This window comes from Mastomys coucha, unplaced genomic scaffold (genome assembly GCF_008632895.1).
Source record: "Mastomys coucha isolate ucsf_1 unplaced genomic scaffold, UCSF_Mcou_1 pScaffold2, whole genome shotgun sequence".
Classification (NCBI taxonomy): domain Eukaryota; kingdom Metazoa; phylum Chordata; class Mammalia; order Rodentia; family Muridae; genus Mastomys; species Mastomys coucha.
Window position 1 is genome coordinate 11,991,718 of NW_022196902.1, and position 18,091 is coordinate 12,009,808.

An 18,091-nucleotide genomic window follows, 5' to 3' on the forward strand; every position below is an offset into this window, starting at 1 on the left:
AGTTAAAATCAAGAAGTCGACCACACTGTACTCCTGCCGCTGGAAGCCTCCAGAATAATTTGTGTTCACCTTCCCCTAACTTCTGGAAGTCCTGAGGAGTTTTAGACTTGCATGCAGATGCACCATCCTAGCCTGGGCCACCATGTCACATGGTTCCCTCTCTGTGTTGCTCTCTCTTCACATGGCTGTCTTCTATAAAGACACCTGGGGTGTTGAAGCCCATGCTGCTCCAGAGTGGCCTCATCTTAATGGAGTTTCTGCACTAAGCCTATTTCCAAACGGGATCACATCCAGAGCTATTGAGGGTTAGGTGTCAATGTATCTAGGAAGGGGAAGGACTCAATTCAAACTATAGTGCCAAAAATTAAGTCAAATGAATAAATCAAAATGTAAGGAAACAGTAGTTTTCATTTGTACAGGTGGAAGTGACCATAGTGTGCTCTATATGGAAGGCAATGAGCTCAAGAGAAGGTGAAATTTATAGAAATACATAAATTTACTATGGTTTCAAATGAGCATATTATCAATTTAAAAGAAACTAGAATAAACTCAAACACAATATTCTAGGAGTCCTCACCTCATTGGGGAATGTGTTCCTCGAGTACATCTCCTATGTGCATTCTTCAGGGTCAAATGTGGAAGGAAATAAAAGCCAGTATTGTGACAGAAAATGAAAGAGCCTCCTGCTATATAAATGATGTGGGGGGGGGAATTTATTAATATGTTGACCAGGTCAGTTTCAAATCATTGTAACACTTAAATTACTTTATATAGCAATTCATATTATATAGCAATTCATGCTTTCCCACAAGCTCTGACTCTGCATGCATAACTGCTTTGCAAGGGCGGTAGCTGAGAGAGTCTATAAGAGTAATGTGGATTCTCAAGTCCATTTCTCTTCATATTAGCTGCACGAACTTGTGCAATTAACTTCTCTATGTGTCAGTTGCCTTATCTGTATAATTACGATGATAATAGCATGTACCACAGGGTTCCTGTGGAGACTGAGTTGGTTGTATATAAAACACATAGAATTATGAAAGCACAATAAGGACTCTAAACCTTAGCAACTATTTCTAATACACACTTGTCTGCCATCAACTAAATATTATAAGATATGAAGGTTTTTACACTCTATATGTTTTGTACAGTCTTGTGCAAATTGAGTTGTGTGTTCATACTATATCCACTATTAAAACTGAGTCTCTGAACTTATCATTTTCAGTCATCTCTAAAGAACCCTTAACTACTGAAATGAGACCTGGAGCAAGAGAGCAACCAACTGTGAAGATAGTCATAACCCTTTACAGAATGCTTAAATTTCACTGTAGTTAGAGCCATCTATTGTCATTGACCAAAGGCAAATCATTAAAATTCCATAATCAACAAAAGGTGTGACAAATACACACAGACAAATTACTACGAATCTGCAGCCATTGGTCAGCATCCACTTCTAGAAATAAACAGTTTGTGAGCAGAGAAACAAAATGTTCTGTGCTTGAGAGAAGATGATTAGCACAGTTTAATGTGCTCTGATAAAAAACGGTTTGGAAATCAGCAGGCCATGTCACAACAAGGAATAGATTCTGTATCCTGGAGAGATGGAGAGACAAGATGTGACCTATTTAGCTCATAATGGGGCCACCCCCTGGATAATACTTTGATCCATTGAAAAGGAGATGATCCAACACTGATATATTTTCTGCCTAAGCAATAAAACAAATAACGTCAGTCCCAGTGACAATTCTGTGGGACTGAAGATTGCAGTGTTCCTTTGAAAAATAGTAAGCTAGACAGTAACGTCTACTTTAAAATGTGCTTCTAATAAAGTGGTGTACACTCTGAAATATCATCAGAATATTTACAGTATTAACTAACCAACTATCTTATTTTTAAAAAGGAATCTTTCTATGGCTCTCATTTGTTATTAAAATGGTACTAATTTTCTTGTCTCTTCATTTGTGTGTGGGTGTGTGTGTGTGTATTGGGTTTTTTGTTTGGTTTGGCTTGGTTTGGTTTGGTTTGGTTTGGTTTGGCTGCTTTTGGTTTTGGGTTTGATTTTTCAAGAGTTTTCTGTATCGCCCTAACTGTCCTGGAACTCATTCTGTAGAAGAGGCTGGCCTTGAACTCAGAGACCTGATTGCTTCTGCCTCCAGAGGGCTGGGATTAAAGTTCTGTATCATCTAATTTCATTTGGTACTTAAGTTTCTTCATAAAGATAAATAGAAGTAATAATGAAAACTTTTCAGGGTTAGTAAAGTCCCATATATATATTCATTTAGAGCTGAACATGAAGGGGGCCTTTGCTTCCTTTCATTTTTTTTCTTCTTTCAGTGATTGGCACCCTATTTTCTTTCAGTCTCATATATTTTTTAAGCTTGTTCTCTATCTATTACTGTGTAAAGATTACCTCAAATTGAGCATCTAAAAGAATTTTACATTATCTCACATAGTCTCTGAGGACCAGGAGAAGGTAGAGGCTTCTCAAAGTAGTAGTTGAGAGTGTCTTATAGTATCTACTCAGGAAACCAGCAAGGCTGTCCTCATCTGAAAACTAGCCCAGGGGAAGAGGATATCTGTTCCAGTGCTTCATTCAGATCTTCAATAACAGTTAGCTGGCCGAGTTACTGCCTTGACCTCTCCTTAGACCTGCTAGTAATGTGCTCACTTTGCCCAAAAGAAACAATCCAAGAAAGAAAACAAAAAAGAAAGAGGGAGAGAGGGAAGAAGGAAGGAAGGAAGGAAGGAAGGAGAGAGAAAGAAAGAAAGAAAGAAAGAAAGAAAGAAAGAAAGAAAGAAAGGAGGGGAGGGGAGGAAGGAAGGAAGGAAGGAAGGAAGGAAGGAAGGAAGGAGAGAGAAAGAAAGAAAGAAAGAAAGAAAGGAAGGAAGGAAGGAAGGAAGAAAGAAAGAAAGAAAGAAAGAAAGAAAGAAAGAAAGAAAGAAAGAAAGGAGGGGAGGGAGGAAGGAAGGAAGGAAGGAAGGAAGGAAGGAAGGAAGAAAGGAAGACAAACAGAGCATCTTATAACCTAATCCTGGAAGTCTTAGTTTCTGTCATGTGTATTGGCTACACAGACCATCCCAGCTATGCTCTGGATAGTAGCTTCTGAATATCATGAGAAAGCCAGTGTGTGAGCATGCGTCAAGGGTTGGCTACCATAATCATGGTGATACATATGATTTGCTGAAGTTTACATGTACAGGGCAGGCATATACAAGACGCACAGTACTTACAATGTACATTTTCTTTTCAAAGAGTGGAATGACATGGTAAGGATATTTAGGAACCATGAGGAGGCTTAGTGGGTAAAGCAGTTGCCACACAAGCCTGACAACTTGAGTTTGAACCCTGACATCTACATAGTGAAAGGAAACCAATTCCTGCAATGACCCTCGGATCTCCACACATGCACCAAGGGACATGCATACCCATATTCATATGCACACGGGACATACACACACAATAATAATAATTTTATTTTAATGCATACTATGAATTACATTGTGTGAATTTCATACATATATACAATGTATTTTAACCATATGTACTACCCACCCCTTCAACTCTTCCCAGACCCTCCCCTAACTCTTCACGTCTTCTTTTTCCTTGGATGACATATTCGGTTTAATTAGTGATGAACGTGGTTACATGGTTGTGGGGCTATCCACCAGAGCAACATAGCAGTGGGCCTTCCTCCATCCTCTCAAAGAACTGACTGTCCCTCCCCTAGCAGCCAGCAGCTGTCAATAACTCCTCCGCTAGGGATGGACCTGGTGAGCCCTCCATCCATGCTGGCACTTGGACTGATTGATCTTGTGCTGCCCTGTGCAGGTTGCCATGGCTTCTGTGACTTCAGGGGAGCCGCGGTTACATTGTATCTGGAAGATCACATGTCTCAGTCATTCTTCTCCACCTGCTGCTCTTGTATTCTTTCTACTTCCTCTACAAAGTTCCAGGATGCCCACATTAACCACTGCCCACAGCAAAAAAGAAGTTTCTCTGACCGGGTTGAAATCAGCACTGATCTAAAGATGTAAACATTCAGAAGGTAGTTTGACAACATGATCAGTTAGCAAAATAGGAAAAGTGGGTCCCCCTCCTAGGGTCTTACTAGTGCTTCTGATAGGTTTGCACTATAGGACTTAAATTCCTTCCCACGGAGCAGATCTCAGATTCAACCAGCAAGTAGGGTTATTGATTTAACAGTCATGCTACCAACACACCTGTGGGCACATCTGATCCGTCAGGCTGGTATTGGAGCATGCCAGGTCCAGCACTGGGTAAGATTGTTAGTGTCTTTTTGTGCCCACCCGCAGCCTATTAGTACCTTCTGATACTGTAAATGCTAGAGAGGAAGTTTCCAAGTTCGTTCCAGATTTATTCCTTCCCATTGTGCAACCAAAGCATGTAGTATCTTCAACTAACTCTGGAAAACTTGTCCACTGACTTCTACATACATGCCATGGCACATGAGCTCTTTCTCTCTCTCTCTCTCTCTTGCTCTCTCTTTCTTTCTCTTGCTCTCTATTGCTCTCTTTTCTCTCTCTCTTTCTCTCAACTAAATAAAAGGGAATCATTTGTTTTAATGTTATTTATCACAGTATCCATTCTCTATTTAACTCATTATCACCAGAGTTTGATAACCTTTTGATAATTAGCCCAGTGTTTGTGAAAGTCCATCTAAACAATGACAAAATATTAATCATGATGTCTACTGAGAGGCTGCTGAGATGGATCAGTAGATAAAATGCTTGATGCAAAATAGGAGTACTTGCTGGGTGTGGTGGCACACACCTTTAATCCCAGCACTCAGGAAGCAGAGGCAGGTGGATCTCTGGGAGTTTGAGCCATCATGGTCTACAAAGTGAGTCCAGGACAGCCAGAGCTACACACAGAGAATCCCTGCCTAAATAAATAAATAAATAAATAAATAAATAAATAAATCCGCACTGCCCATGTAAAAATCCAAGCATGGCAGTACACAGCTATACTGCAGCATAACGAAGGCATAGGCAGAGACAAATGGATCCTAGGGGCTCCCTGGCCACAGGCTAGCCCAAAGCAATAAGATCCAGGTTCAGAGTAGGACATTTTCCACAATAAATAATAATAATAATAATAATAATAATAATAATAATAGTGGAAAAGACCACCAATGTGAATTTCTGGCTGATATACATTCATACAGGATCAAGTGTACCTGTGGACATACACATGCATATACCACATGCAAGTGGGAGCGCACACACACACACACACACACACACAGATATCTCTTGATCAATGGACATAATGATTGATAGCACATTCCAAAGTATAGTTCATTTCAGAAAAGTGAAAGGCTTTGTTTCCTTGTAACAACCACCAAATTTAATTTAAAGGAGCAATCCATTCTTTATAATTTAAAATGTTTCTTAATTCAAAATGTTTCTTAAATCTTTACCCCATTCCTGGCCTATTTTAGGTATCTTTAGGGTTTGTCGATTGTTTACTTATTTTAAAAGACAAGTAGAAACAAGTTGTTACAGAAGACAATACTTACCGTATAAAAGGTGAGCTAAAATCTAAAATTACTTAGGATCGATATCTCCAAATCACGCTGCCATAAGTGAAACTCTCCCCTTTCCTTATCAGCGACATCTCTACCCATGCTTAGGCAATCTCTTTCATCACTGATATTATGGCATACCGTGCATGTTAGTTTGATTTCTCATAAGATATCTCCCATTGAAAATGTGGGACACCAACAGTTTAGACTTAAGAGGATCCTACAGGTTTCCTTTTATTAAAACAGTTCCTCTTTCTTGAAGTAATGGTACTTACTTGGGTCAATGGCACTGCCTCTCTACATCCCTCATTCCCTCTTCAAAGTTCACATTAAAATTTCAGACTTGCTAATCCATGGAATGATATTCAATCACCACCAGCTGCTCACTGGATATTATCCATATTGGGAGGGCAAGCTGGTCCTTCTGAGACTCTCCCACCACTGACATCTCCACACCAGGCTGTGTGTAGAGATCCGTTTAGCTGATAGTGCTTCTCTTTGGGTGTTTAACTTTCTCCTTAAAATTAATACTGAGGTATTTTATAAAAAAGCATTAAGGGTGCAAAACAGGAGGCATGGCAAACACTGCACATGCACATGCATAAATGCACACACTCCATCACCTAGCTGTTAAAGAGCTTATTTTGCTTAGAATCTGAGTCATATTGCACGGTTTAATTCTAGAACAAATAACTTTTGTCCTATTTGTCTTGTGCTATTGTAATTCATCACATGACACTCATCTGAGCCAAGGCTCACCCAAGCACTAAGCTAATTCTGTTTCTTGACATTAGTCCCAGCTAATTCCCACAACTATCGTGGGACTTCACTGAGAGTGGGACCCCCATGTCAGTGACTGAACTAAATTTTATTTCCTAACCTTGATTTGCAAACAATCCAAATCTCATGATTTCCAGGTTCACAGACTAGAATATGCATACTTGCAGAAGGACAAGTTCTTCACAAAGCCTGCACTCAATATGTTGTGATATCTCCAGTTTATGTTAATGCTTTGATTCCTATATGTAAACACTAAACTTTTTCATTTATTTTCACTCCTGAATCATCCTTGATCTCAGTGATATGGGGCATGCTTAGCATACTCAAGGCCTGGGATTCTATCCCCTACCCTGCCATACACTCAAAAAGTATCAGCCTATTTCATTTATATTACATTTGATTCGTGTTAGGGGGCAAGTGTACATGCAGGAGCCCAGAGGACAAGCTCCAGGAGCTGGTTCGATCCCTCCACCTCATGCGTGTGTCCCAGTGACTGACCTCAGGTCTTCAGGCTTGGCTGTCAGAGTCTTTACCCAGGAAAGGCCATCCTAGTTCAGAAAAATGTACCCTTCCTATTGTTTTTGGTAGCTTCTCAATTTTTGATTAGTTCTTTCAGAGGATTCCTATACATAGATTCTCTAAAGACAGAGTTTTGCTTAGAGAACAATTATGTGAATATTCTAGTGTTTAAAAATAAAATCTTGGGGCTGCAGAGATGGCTAGGCAGTTAACGTCGCTGGCTGCTCTTGCAAAGGGCCAGAGCTTTGGTTCCCAGCACCCACATGGTTTGGCTCACATCTTCCTATTGCTACAACCCTAGGGGATTCAGTGTCTTTTCTGACCTCCTTGGTTCTGGGCACTGGCACCCATGTATACACACATGCGCGCACACACACACACACACACACAAACAAACAACAATAATAATAATAATAAATTACCTTGCACTGGCTGGCTTTCTACCTTTATCTTCATTCATTATATACTTTAGTGAATCTAATCTAAAATTCTAACCTCCAAAATTCCAGTTTTTCAATAGTATCTATCAGAAATTTTATTTCTCATCTTTAATACTATAGTTGTGTATTTTTAAATGATTCATGCTTAAATAACACTTCAGGTGTACAACTATAACATTTCCAGGCTTCTCACTTAACTTTAAAATCTAAATAGTAAGAGCAAGAGACTCATAAATTTTTTGTACCTGCTTCTGTTTGGATCTTAAAAAGAAGCCTGTAGTCTCTGCACTGGGTAGGCAGATGTCATCCCACTTTGGAGACGCCTGAAGGTTGGTGCTGTAGGACCAGACATTGTGCTTTCCCAACTACAAGGGCTTTAGTGACCAGAGCACAGGCTGAGTCCTGGTGGGAAGTGGAGAGTGGCTGGCTATGTAGTGAGCCCAGCCTCCACTGTTCCCACAGGTTTCATATCTAATGCTAGAACATGGGCTGTCTGGATTTCAGCTGGTGTGTAACAAACTGCGCCAAACCAACTGCTCACTCATGATGTCACTTCTCGCTCTCGGGTTGTCTCGGACTTGGTTGCGTGGTTTGGCTAATTTCACTTGAGAATGTTCATGCAGCTTCAGTGTACGGCAGGTGGTGCTTCTGTGCTCACAATTATTTCCTTTGAAAGCCTAGACTTGGCTGGAACCTGGAGACAATGGAGTCTTTCCTGCTGATGACACCTCAATGTGGTCTCTCCGTCAGTCTGGCTGTTGTTTTACATGACACTCGGGCTTAAAAGCACAAAACTGGAAACTTCAAGGCCACCTATGCCTTAATTCCAGAGTCACATTTGCTACATGCTCTGGGATGAACTGCCATCCTGAGCACATACTCAGGTTCAGTCTGAGGCATTGGGGCCATCTTTAGAGATCAGCCAACTTACTTAGAATGATGTTCTTCCTGCCATTAAAGCACCACCCTCCTCACTCTCTTTCTAGCTCCTTGTGTCTTCTGTGGTTTGCCTAAACCTACAAATATTACCTTCCTATCTATCAACATGAAGAATGTCCTGCACTGGAATCCACCAGAAGGTCTACACGGAGTTGAAGTCACATACACTGTGCAATATTTCATGTAAGTTACTTCATTTTCTTGCAGCTAGTTTATAAACACAGACTCAAACTCCTGTCAATCGTGCAAAGATAAACTTTCTATGGCATTCAATTTCCTTTGGGGAAAAAAAAAGCTAGGACATTTCCTGTTTCCTTGATATTATAGTAAATTACAAAGTATTTGTTTTGTGGAGCCAGAAACATTGAATGTTCAGGTAAGAGCATTGGGGCATACCTACAAAAATTGAGACAATGGGACTGCAATATGGTTCAGTAAGTCTTGCCACCAAGCCGAGAGACCTGAGTTCCTATCCTGGGACCCACATATTGGGAGGAAAGAATTGACTCCAGCAAGTTGTGTTCTTACATCCATATGTACACTGTAGTATGTGTATTGTGCAAACACAAGTGCACAAGCACATACTCAAATGAGATGAATGGAGAGAAGAAGTTGGTTAAAGAAGTAGTCTCCAGTACACAGTCAAGGCAGTCTGTCAACTCTGAGACCCCTAAGCTTCTGGGAATCATTATCCTTAGCTGAAACAGTGCAGAATTCTATTCAATGGTCTGCTCCCACTAAACAGATGCAAATAGACACTTTCCATAACCTTCATGACCCTTCACAGGCAAGAAAGAATGCAAAGTAGATAGACAACGTCCATTTCCCGAGACTGAAAGAAAAGGACACAACCCAGACCACCAGCTGTGAAGCATGCATATACCACAGAGCCAAAAGTGACCCCACCACAGACTAATCAACCAGCACCTCCTTGCTTTAAGAACTGCCTCGAATTTATTTTAGGATTTCTTTTTCTTTATGTGTATGCTTTTGTAGGTGTACCTGTCTGTGTGAGTATATGACACACGTCTGCAGGCACCCAGGAAGGCCAGAAAGGGTGTAGGTCCTCTGGTGCTGGAGTCATAAGCAATTGTATGCCACCTGATGTGGGTGCTGGAGACCGCTGGATGGGGGGGAAACAAGTGCTCCTAACCGCTGAACCATCCTTCCAGCCCTACACATCTGTACTGCTTGAGCTCTAAGTGAAAACAACCCCACAATAATAAGTGTCAGAATGCTAACGGGGCTAGTCTAACACTCTAAGAAGGGTTAGTTGGTGTCTTCACCACCAGAAGCTGATGAAGTAGCCCCAAGGCTCTGCAGTTTGATGATGCAGGATGTGATAGGAAGGGAGCTGAAGTGAGTGGCATTCATTATGGAGGCCCAGACACAGTGCAGGGAGAGATCTAGACTGAAGGAAATTCAGGAAGAAAAAGTGTCAGAGGGTAGGTGGCAGCCCAAGAAGATCATGCCCTTCCAGGAGTGCCGTGAGCCACATCAGCCCCCAGGAGTCCACAAGCCAACAGCAGGCAAGCACTCCAGCAGAAAGAATAACAGACTTGATTTAAAAAAAAAAAAATTATTTGACAGAAGCAGAGGTTTAAAATTCTTCACAGAAAAGCCTCATTAGACTCCCACTCCTATACCTCAGGCTTTTAAATATTATTTTATTCTTTCCCAGTTCTCGGGATTTCTTAGGTTTGGGTGGATGTGTCTTCTGCCGGTTTCACTTGGGAGCTCTCATGCAGCTCTTAAGTCAGTGACAGATGAGGTTTGCCTGACAGTCAGCCAATAGGCAATTCAAAGCACTGGTAAGAAATTAGGATAGCACCTACCCATAATTGTTGACAGTGGTAGAGGAAGGTAGCTTTCCCGTGGAAGGAAGAGAAGAATTCATAGATCAATGGTCTGGACAGTCTTATTAAATATAAGCTTGTAGTGCTAGCCTCCTTTCAACAACATAATCTTTCTGTTTGTTTACTTGCTTGCTCTTGTTTTGAGATGAGGCCTCATATAGCCTGGGCTAGCCTCTGACTTTCAATATAACTGACGGTGACTTTGAACTCCGCATTCTTCTATCTACTACCCAAGAGATTGGATTATAGGCATGTACTGAAAAACAGGGTTCTATGTACAATTTTTCTAGCTCAAATAGTGACTGTTGGTATGACTGTAGAGCTTCCTTGTTTTTTTGGGTTCCATGAGGAATTGATTCTGGACCCTCCACAAATGCATGAGACCTTTCTATAGGATGACGTGGCTTTTGCCTATAATCTGCATATACCCTCTTATACTCTTTAAGTCATATCTGGGTTATTATAATGCATGCTACCAAGATAAATACCATTGAAGGGCAGCCAGACTATAGATGGCCAGTAAAGATGCAATTCTATCTCCAATATTTTCAATCCACAGTTGGTTGAATCCACAGAGGGGAACTTGTGGATATAAAGGTCTGACTTGCATCATTATTTTAATAACTAACTTTTCAGTTGTTTTCAGAACTATTTTCCTTACTTAAAAGTTCATAAGGAACTAACACATCTCACAGTAATGGAACACTTGAATTTTATCAGTTCATTTCATTTTATCTCATGTCTTTTTATTAAGATTCAAACCAAGTAAGAATCGCTGCTTTATTAGAAGCATGTGCATCAGATCTCACCTGATTTCTGTCTGTGTAGCTGCCTAATCATCCTTCTGTCTGTCAGTAGGATAAAACGCCACCATCATTTACACCAAATATTTCTGGTTAATGAGTTGAAGGGTAATTTATTTCTCCCTTGGTTATACTTCCTGAAATGTTTGCTAGTTTGAACTTTAGAAACTTGTACTACGTTTGCAAAATAGGATGACCGTTTTTGTGCTTGGAAAATGAATTCTGACCACTAAAGGCAGGTGAAAACTTCTCTTGGTAGCCATTGTCTCAAACCCTATTCTCATGTCCAAGGATGGTCTCAGGAGTTTCAACCATGCAGAGAGAAAGAACTCACCAGCATGTCCTCATTCTTTCTTCCATTAGGTGGGGCAAAGAGCTTGCTTTCTCCTTTCAACTTTCAGTGCTTCAGAAAGAGCTTTCAAAATAACCAGAATCATCACTGTTGAATGGGAACAAAAAAAGTTGTATTGTGCAACTTTTAAATGACTACTTAAATAGATACTTGCCCTGTAGGAGTTCTAGCGTGCCTGGGTTTGCACTAGGTGGACAGGAATACAGGGCACAGTGCTGGATGGAGTTAGTCAGTCCTGGGATCATGGCCAGGTTGTGAACCTGACTGGGTAAGCTTGAGTAGGTTCCATGCTTCTTCACTATTCAGTCAGGTTTGTTTCCAGAGTGAAATCTTTAAAGTTTCAATTGCACCCACAAAATAATTTAATGTAGAAAATGGCATAACACTCAAAACACCAGTTTTGGCGCTGGGGAAAGTGATTCCAATTTTAGATAAACCTACTATTTCTGTAAACTTGACTGGATCCCCTAATCTTACTGAGTTTCAATTTCCTGCTCAGTAAAAATTGGACAAAAAGCAATGAAACCCACTTCCTGGGGCTGCTATGCAATTCAGTGAGGTGGAAAACGCAAGCCTGTAGAGCTAGCCTCAGCTCATCACAGGCACTAGCCTCAGCTCATCACAGGCGCTAGCCTCAGCTCATCACAGGCACTAGCCTCAGCTCATCACAGGCACTAGCCTCAGCTCATCACAGGCGCTAGCCTCAGCTCATCACAGGCGCTAGCCTCAGCTCATCACAGGCGCTAGCCTCAGCTCATCACAGGCGCTAGCCTCAGCTCATCACAGGCGCTAGCCTCAGCTCATCACAGGCGCTAGCCTCAGCTCATCACAGGCGCTAGCCTCAGCTCATCACAGGGTGCTAGCCTCAGCTCATCACAGGTGCTAGCCTCAGCTCATCACAGGTGCTAGCCTCAGCTCATCACAGGTGCTAGCCTCAACTCATCACAGGCACTTTTAGGTGTTTGTCATGCTTACTAGAAAGAGCCAGAGACCAGTGAGGACTCCACAGGACTTATCCCACAGGAGATTATCATTACTGGAATATTTGTCAGCTCTTCGGTTCAAATACCAGTAACAGGAATTTTCTCCTTGGTCAGCACTTGCATGGTAAGACATGCCCTACCCTTGGCAGAGTGAGGCAGTGTAAGACAGGGAAGACAAAGGAAACAATGGCAGAACTTTTCCAACTTCAAGACCTGTTAACAGGTCAAGAAACCAACCTTGACCCAAAGCAGGAGGATCAGGATAAATGACAAATTCACAAGCACGGAGAAGTTGGGGTGTGACCTGGTAAATCCCGTTTCTCTGTGTTAGATAGTATGCTTCCTGAACTGAGTCAAAATATAATTGTAGATGTAAACATAGATCCATTTTTCTTTTGATCATTGACCAGAAAGTCCCCAGGCAGTGGTGAGAATCTGCAAGAAGTTGATTAAGATCTGACTGTATTTGTAGTGTGTTTGGCACTTATAAAATGAAAGAGATTTGCTTCGGACCTCTGTTACCACATCTTTCAACAACTTTTGGTGATACTCAATAATGTTGCCACATCTTCCTTGTCAAGACTTAGTCTTCTCATGACTTTTGTGATAGATGTTTCTCCACTTGCTCTTTTGCTGTTATTCTCGAATCTATTATGTGCCTACCATGATGCTCCTGAAGTTTTGATCCAGGCTTTGATCTCAGTATCCATGACTAAACCTTCTATGAGCAATTTGTGTATTGACTCAAAAATCTCACTCCTCCCTCTCTCTTGAACACCAAGTTCTTGCATTTGGAGAACTCTTACATATCTCAAACTCAGCTCAACATTGCTGAATGTATTAGTTTTCCCTCCTCCTATCCTTCCCTTCCCCAATCTCAAAAGCTCACTCATCTTTTGTGATCTTTATCTTGGTAAATATTATCACATTCTACACTCTTGCCCTTTCATCACCTTTTAGAAAAAGAAAAAGATCTTTTATCATCTTTACCTGTGTGATCTCTTGCATGCACTCAGTCACCTGGTTCTTGTTTCTGTGCTGTCCTGGTTCATTTCACTGCCTTGCCATCACCCTTGTACATAGCACTCTTCCACCTGGATCACAGCAATGCACACTAAACTGCTTTTACTACCAACACACTGCATTCTCTGCAGACTACTGGTCAACCTTCTAAACCACACCTTTCATCTTGTTTCCCAATAGCCCTGCTTTTAACTTCTTCAGTAGCCTCCAGTACAACCCTGTCTTCCCTCCACTGACTAATCATTTGCCTGAACGTTTTATGCCAAAGTTTCTTTTACCTGAGAAGTGCAGAAAATATTTCCCCCTCCCCATTTTCCTTGGGATGTATTTTAACAACAACAACAAAAATTAGTATGAACAATGTAGTCAGTTCAGTAGTGATATGATTATGGTATACCCTCACACTCTACATCCTATACATCCTAGTAAAATTTCCCCCAGACTCTTTTTTTTTTCCATTTATTTCCATGTCCACCTCACTTTTCGGTGGTATACCAGTATTATTTAGACCCAGTATTATTTGGGTTTTTTTTTAAAGGTTTATTTATTATTATTATAAATGAGTACACTGTAGCTGTCTTCAGATACACCAGAAGAGGGTATCAGATTTCATTATGGGTGGTTGTGAGCCACCATGTGGTTGCTGGGATTTGAACTCAAAATCGGTGCACTTACCCGCTGAGCCATCTCACCAGCCCCTCCCCCAGACTCTTAATACTTGGTAAAGTTTTAAATTTTCTGAGAATGTGAAAGTAATTTTTCTTCCATTTTTGTTTAAAATGGTTAACTTTCCTTTAGTTTGTTTCCTCCAAACCAGCCTCATATATGTATATAGTACAGTAAAATTGTAATTACTAGAGACTGATCACACAGTATGTAAACATTTTACTGTAACTGAAGTATAAAACTGTAACATGCTTTCAGGATGCACTATCTACATTGTAATCCACACAAAAGCAAGGTGTTTATAGAAACTCTGACTCATGCTCCCAACAACTAATAAAAATATAACCAACAGCAAAAGTGGATTCGATTATATTAGAATGGCAGGCATCTGTGTTTTGCTGGAGAGAAGTCTTCCACTCAATTTTAATAATGACCTTTTTAATTGTAAAGCATGCAAAGGGCTTCATTATTAATTCATAGTTTCTTTCTTATCAGATATGGGCAGAAGAAATGGCTGAGTGCCTCTACATGCAGAAGAGTCAGCAGGACCTACTGTGATCTTTCTGTTGAGACCTCAGACTATGAACATCAGTTCTATGCCAAAGTGAAGGCCATTTGGGAAACCAGGTGCTCCGAGTGGGCTGAGACCGAACGCTTCTATCCTTTGTTGGAAAGTGAGTAACCATGTTCTCCAGCTCTGCTAAGCTGCATTTCTGACATGATGTTCTGGCCTCATAGGCCAGTTTGCCCAGAAGAAGGGGTCTCCTTGACTCTTGTCTATACATCGGGATGAATAACCAGACCAGCTGCTTCATGTGACTGAACTCCAGAGTCAAATATATAGACTGATAGGTTTGGCCAAGGGACCTTTAAGATCTCTCTCAGATTCAGAATTAAAGACAGGTGCCAATAATACCAGATTTTTATTTTATTTGATGGAGACTTTGCATTAAAAAAAAAAAAAGATTGTAGATTAGTGAATTGTTGATGTTTGCCCAGAAGTTTATATGGTGTCCTGATCACACAACCAAGTCTCTTTTTTCATTAAACTTGGTATTGTGTTGTTGTTTCTCGGTGTAACTCAGAATTAAGACAAGAATCTTCCTGTTATTTGCTGTCATAATTTTCCTTTCCCTCACCCAACCATAAAGGATGCTGGCAGGACCACACTAATGAAATGCTTAAGGGCCATAGAGGCCCCAGGAGGTGCTGCCTTTCCAGTGCCCTGCCAGGTCAGAGGCTGGCGACCTACGCCCTCAGGTCAGATCCAGTTCCCATGTCTATTTTTCTACAGGTCATGAGCTGAGAATGGTGTTTACATTTTTAAAACAGCTTTTTAATCAAAACAATATTTTTGACATGTGAAAATGATATGGACTTAAATTTCAATGTCAAGGGCTGGAGAAATGGCTCAGCAGTTAAGAGAATATATAGCTCTTGCAGAGGACTTGGATTTGGTTGCCAGTACCCACATAGCCTACAACTACATCGAAATCTAGTTTCACAGGATCCAGTGCCCTCTTTGGGCCTCCCTCCACTGGCAATGTGTGCAATCTGTTGCACAGACATATGGGCAGGAAAACCACCCATACAAGTATAAAAATAAATACATTTAAAAATAAATTGTAATATATATATATTATCTAGAAAATATTTTGTAAGTTTCAGTGTCTGTATATAAGGGTTTCCAGAACACCAACCCTGTTCACTTACTTAGACTGCTGCCAACGGCTGCTTTTCCATGAAAAACTGAGTCCTTGCTACCCGTGAGGCCTGAAGATCCTCTGGGCTTTGATGGTGAAGGGATCTCCCATAAAAGGGTGGGTTTAGGTATTTGATCCCAGTAGGATCAGGAGAAGAGGGGTTCACACCTAAGGATGTTTATACCCTCTTGTTCTCTAAGCTCAAGTCAGCCCACCAGAGGTTGCCCTGACAACTGGCGAGAAGTCCATCTCTATCTCCCTGACAGCACCAGAGAAGTGGAAAAGAAATCCACAAGACCACACTGTTTCTATGCAACAAATATATCCCAATTTGAAGTACAACGTGTCTGTGTATAACACTAAGTCAAGAAGAATGGTGAGCCTGGCCTGGGATGGGGTCTATGCTCTGAGCCTCCCTTTCTGTACTTGGCATAGGTGGTCCTGCTGCTTTGGTTCTCTCTGTGAGAATGTGGCAACTGATACTATTCAAGAGAGGTATCACACGAAATACAAGGAAAGCACTCTGTCCACAATTCAGGATATCACTATTGGACATCTCATTTGATGACGTTACTTTGCTTATACATCATCCATCAGTCACTTTCCAGGAATTTTCTTTTTACGATTTATTTATTTATTGTTATACATAAGTACACTATAGCTGTCTTCAGACGCACCAGAAGAGGGCATCAGATCTCATTACAGATGGTTGTAAGCCACCATGTGGTTGCTGGGATTTGAACTCAGGATCTTCGGTAAAGCAGTCAGTGCTCTTACCGTTGAGCCATCTCGCCAGCCCCACTTTCCAGGAATTTAAATTATATATGTAATATATGTGTATGTGCATATGTGTGCTTAATATATATATATTTGTAGTATATGTATATATTACATATATTATATATTTTTGTAATATATGTGTAATATATGTAATATGTATTTGTATTTGTATATATGATATATATACAATATATACATATGTATATATGTAATATGTATATTTGTATTTGTATATATATGTATATACATATATGTATATGTATTTGTATATATTGAGCAAAAGGAACACAGGACAAAGCTAAGAAAGAACTCTTCCTTGAGTTGTTATTTAGAAGTGTTCCTAAAATTGATCCATCTCTGTGTTCTGCTCAGCTAAAAATGTATTTTGAAACTGTGCTGAAAATTAAAAGCTTATAGTGACATGAAGGATCCAGCAGTATCTTAGCTTTTCACTTCTCTGTGGATGCTAAGGACATCCTGAGCACATCCTGGGCTCTTTGGCTCTAACCTCTGTGCTTCTCTACCCCAGTGGTCCCATTGTGTCACCAACAGCACACTGGTGCTCAGCTGGCTGGAGCCTAGCACTCTGTATTGTGTCCACGTGGAGTCCCTTGTCCCAGGGCCCCCTCGCCTCCCACTGCCTTCTCAGAAGCAATGCATCAGTACTTTGGAAGGTAAGCTGCAAGAGATTTCAACTAATCTGAAGAAAGAAAGCTGATAAAACAGAAAAAAAATAAGAGTTTAGATCACATTTTAACAAATCTATGTCTATCAAAACCACATGGAAGCTATGGCAAAAACATCTACTTGTCTAAATGCATTGAACTATCTGGGACGTTGCCTTTGAACTTGGTCAGTAGTAAGGGGTGTCTCACCATCTAGAAACTGTCAGCAAGACCCAGGAGTTCGTGGCAACAATCCTCTCTAATTAACATAGCTTCCTGCCTTGGGAATACAATGAAGAACTTTCATGCACAGCCTTTTTCTTCTTTCCAGCCATAGCCACTGTAAGCAGGCTCTGGGAACACCCAACAGCTCTCACTCCAAGGTGGGGAGTGAAACATCATCCTGGGGACACTTTCAAACACAGCCACTCGCTCATATACAAATCACAGCCCCTCAAGTCACCCACTCTCAGAGGGCCCTTGGTTGCCACAGGCAGATCTGCAGTCCTCACAGTCCCTCTCTTGCAATTGCTTCTCTCTGTCTCCACGTATTTTCTGAACAATGTAATCTCAGAACTCTAGTTTCAGATGTTTCTTTTAAGAGACCTGCAGTCAGGAGAGGGTGGGTTGGTGAGCAGGGGGAGAGGAGAGGGAACAGGTTTGTTTTTGTTTTTTGTTTTTTCCTGGACGGAAAACCAGGAAAGGAGATATCATTTGAAATGTAAATAAAGAAAACATCTAATTTAAAAAAAAAAAAAAAACAGCCCTGCCATAGAGAAAAAAAAAAAGAGTAGGCTACATGCCAGAAAGAGAGAGAGAGAGAGAGAGAGAGAGAGAGAAACCTGCAGTCATGAGCATTGTGTTTGTTTAAAATGTCTGCTCTACAGTAAGAACTTCAACTTAAAAACTGGAAATGGAAGAGAGATAGACCCTCAAGTCCCCTGTGTTATCTACTGGTGTTCATCCATTATTACTCTGATCACTATCTTTTGCCTCATCTCCGGCTAAGAACCCACAGCCCCAGCCCCACCCCCCA

General features: G+C 40.9%; 1 protein-coding gene across 2 annotated transcripts in view; it reads left to right on the forward strand.

The window, feature by feature from the left end:
- The window catches only part of Il20ra (interleukin 20 receptor subunit alpha), a 44,261-nt gene that overhangs the window by 17,874 nt on the left and 8,296 nt on the right, over positions 1–18,091 (forward strand). The window contains exons 3-6 of one of the 2 annotated variants that reach the window (XM_031380529.1): positions 8,272–8,407; positions 14,403–14,581; positions 15,811–15,986; positions 16,920–17,064. In XM_031380529.1, the coding sequence (XP_031236389.1) occupies positions 8,272–8,407; positions 14,403–14,581; positions 15,811–15,986; positions 16,920–17,064 (636 nt within the window). Of the gene's footprint in view, positions 1–8,271; positions 8,408–14,402; positions 14,582–15,810; positions 15,987–16,919; positions 17,065–18,091 lie in introns of those variants that run through there. The other variant, XM_031380530.1, reaches the window with a different exon arrangement.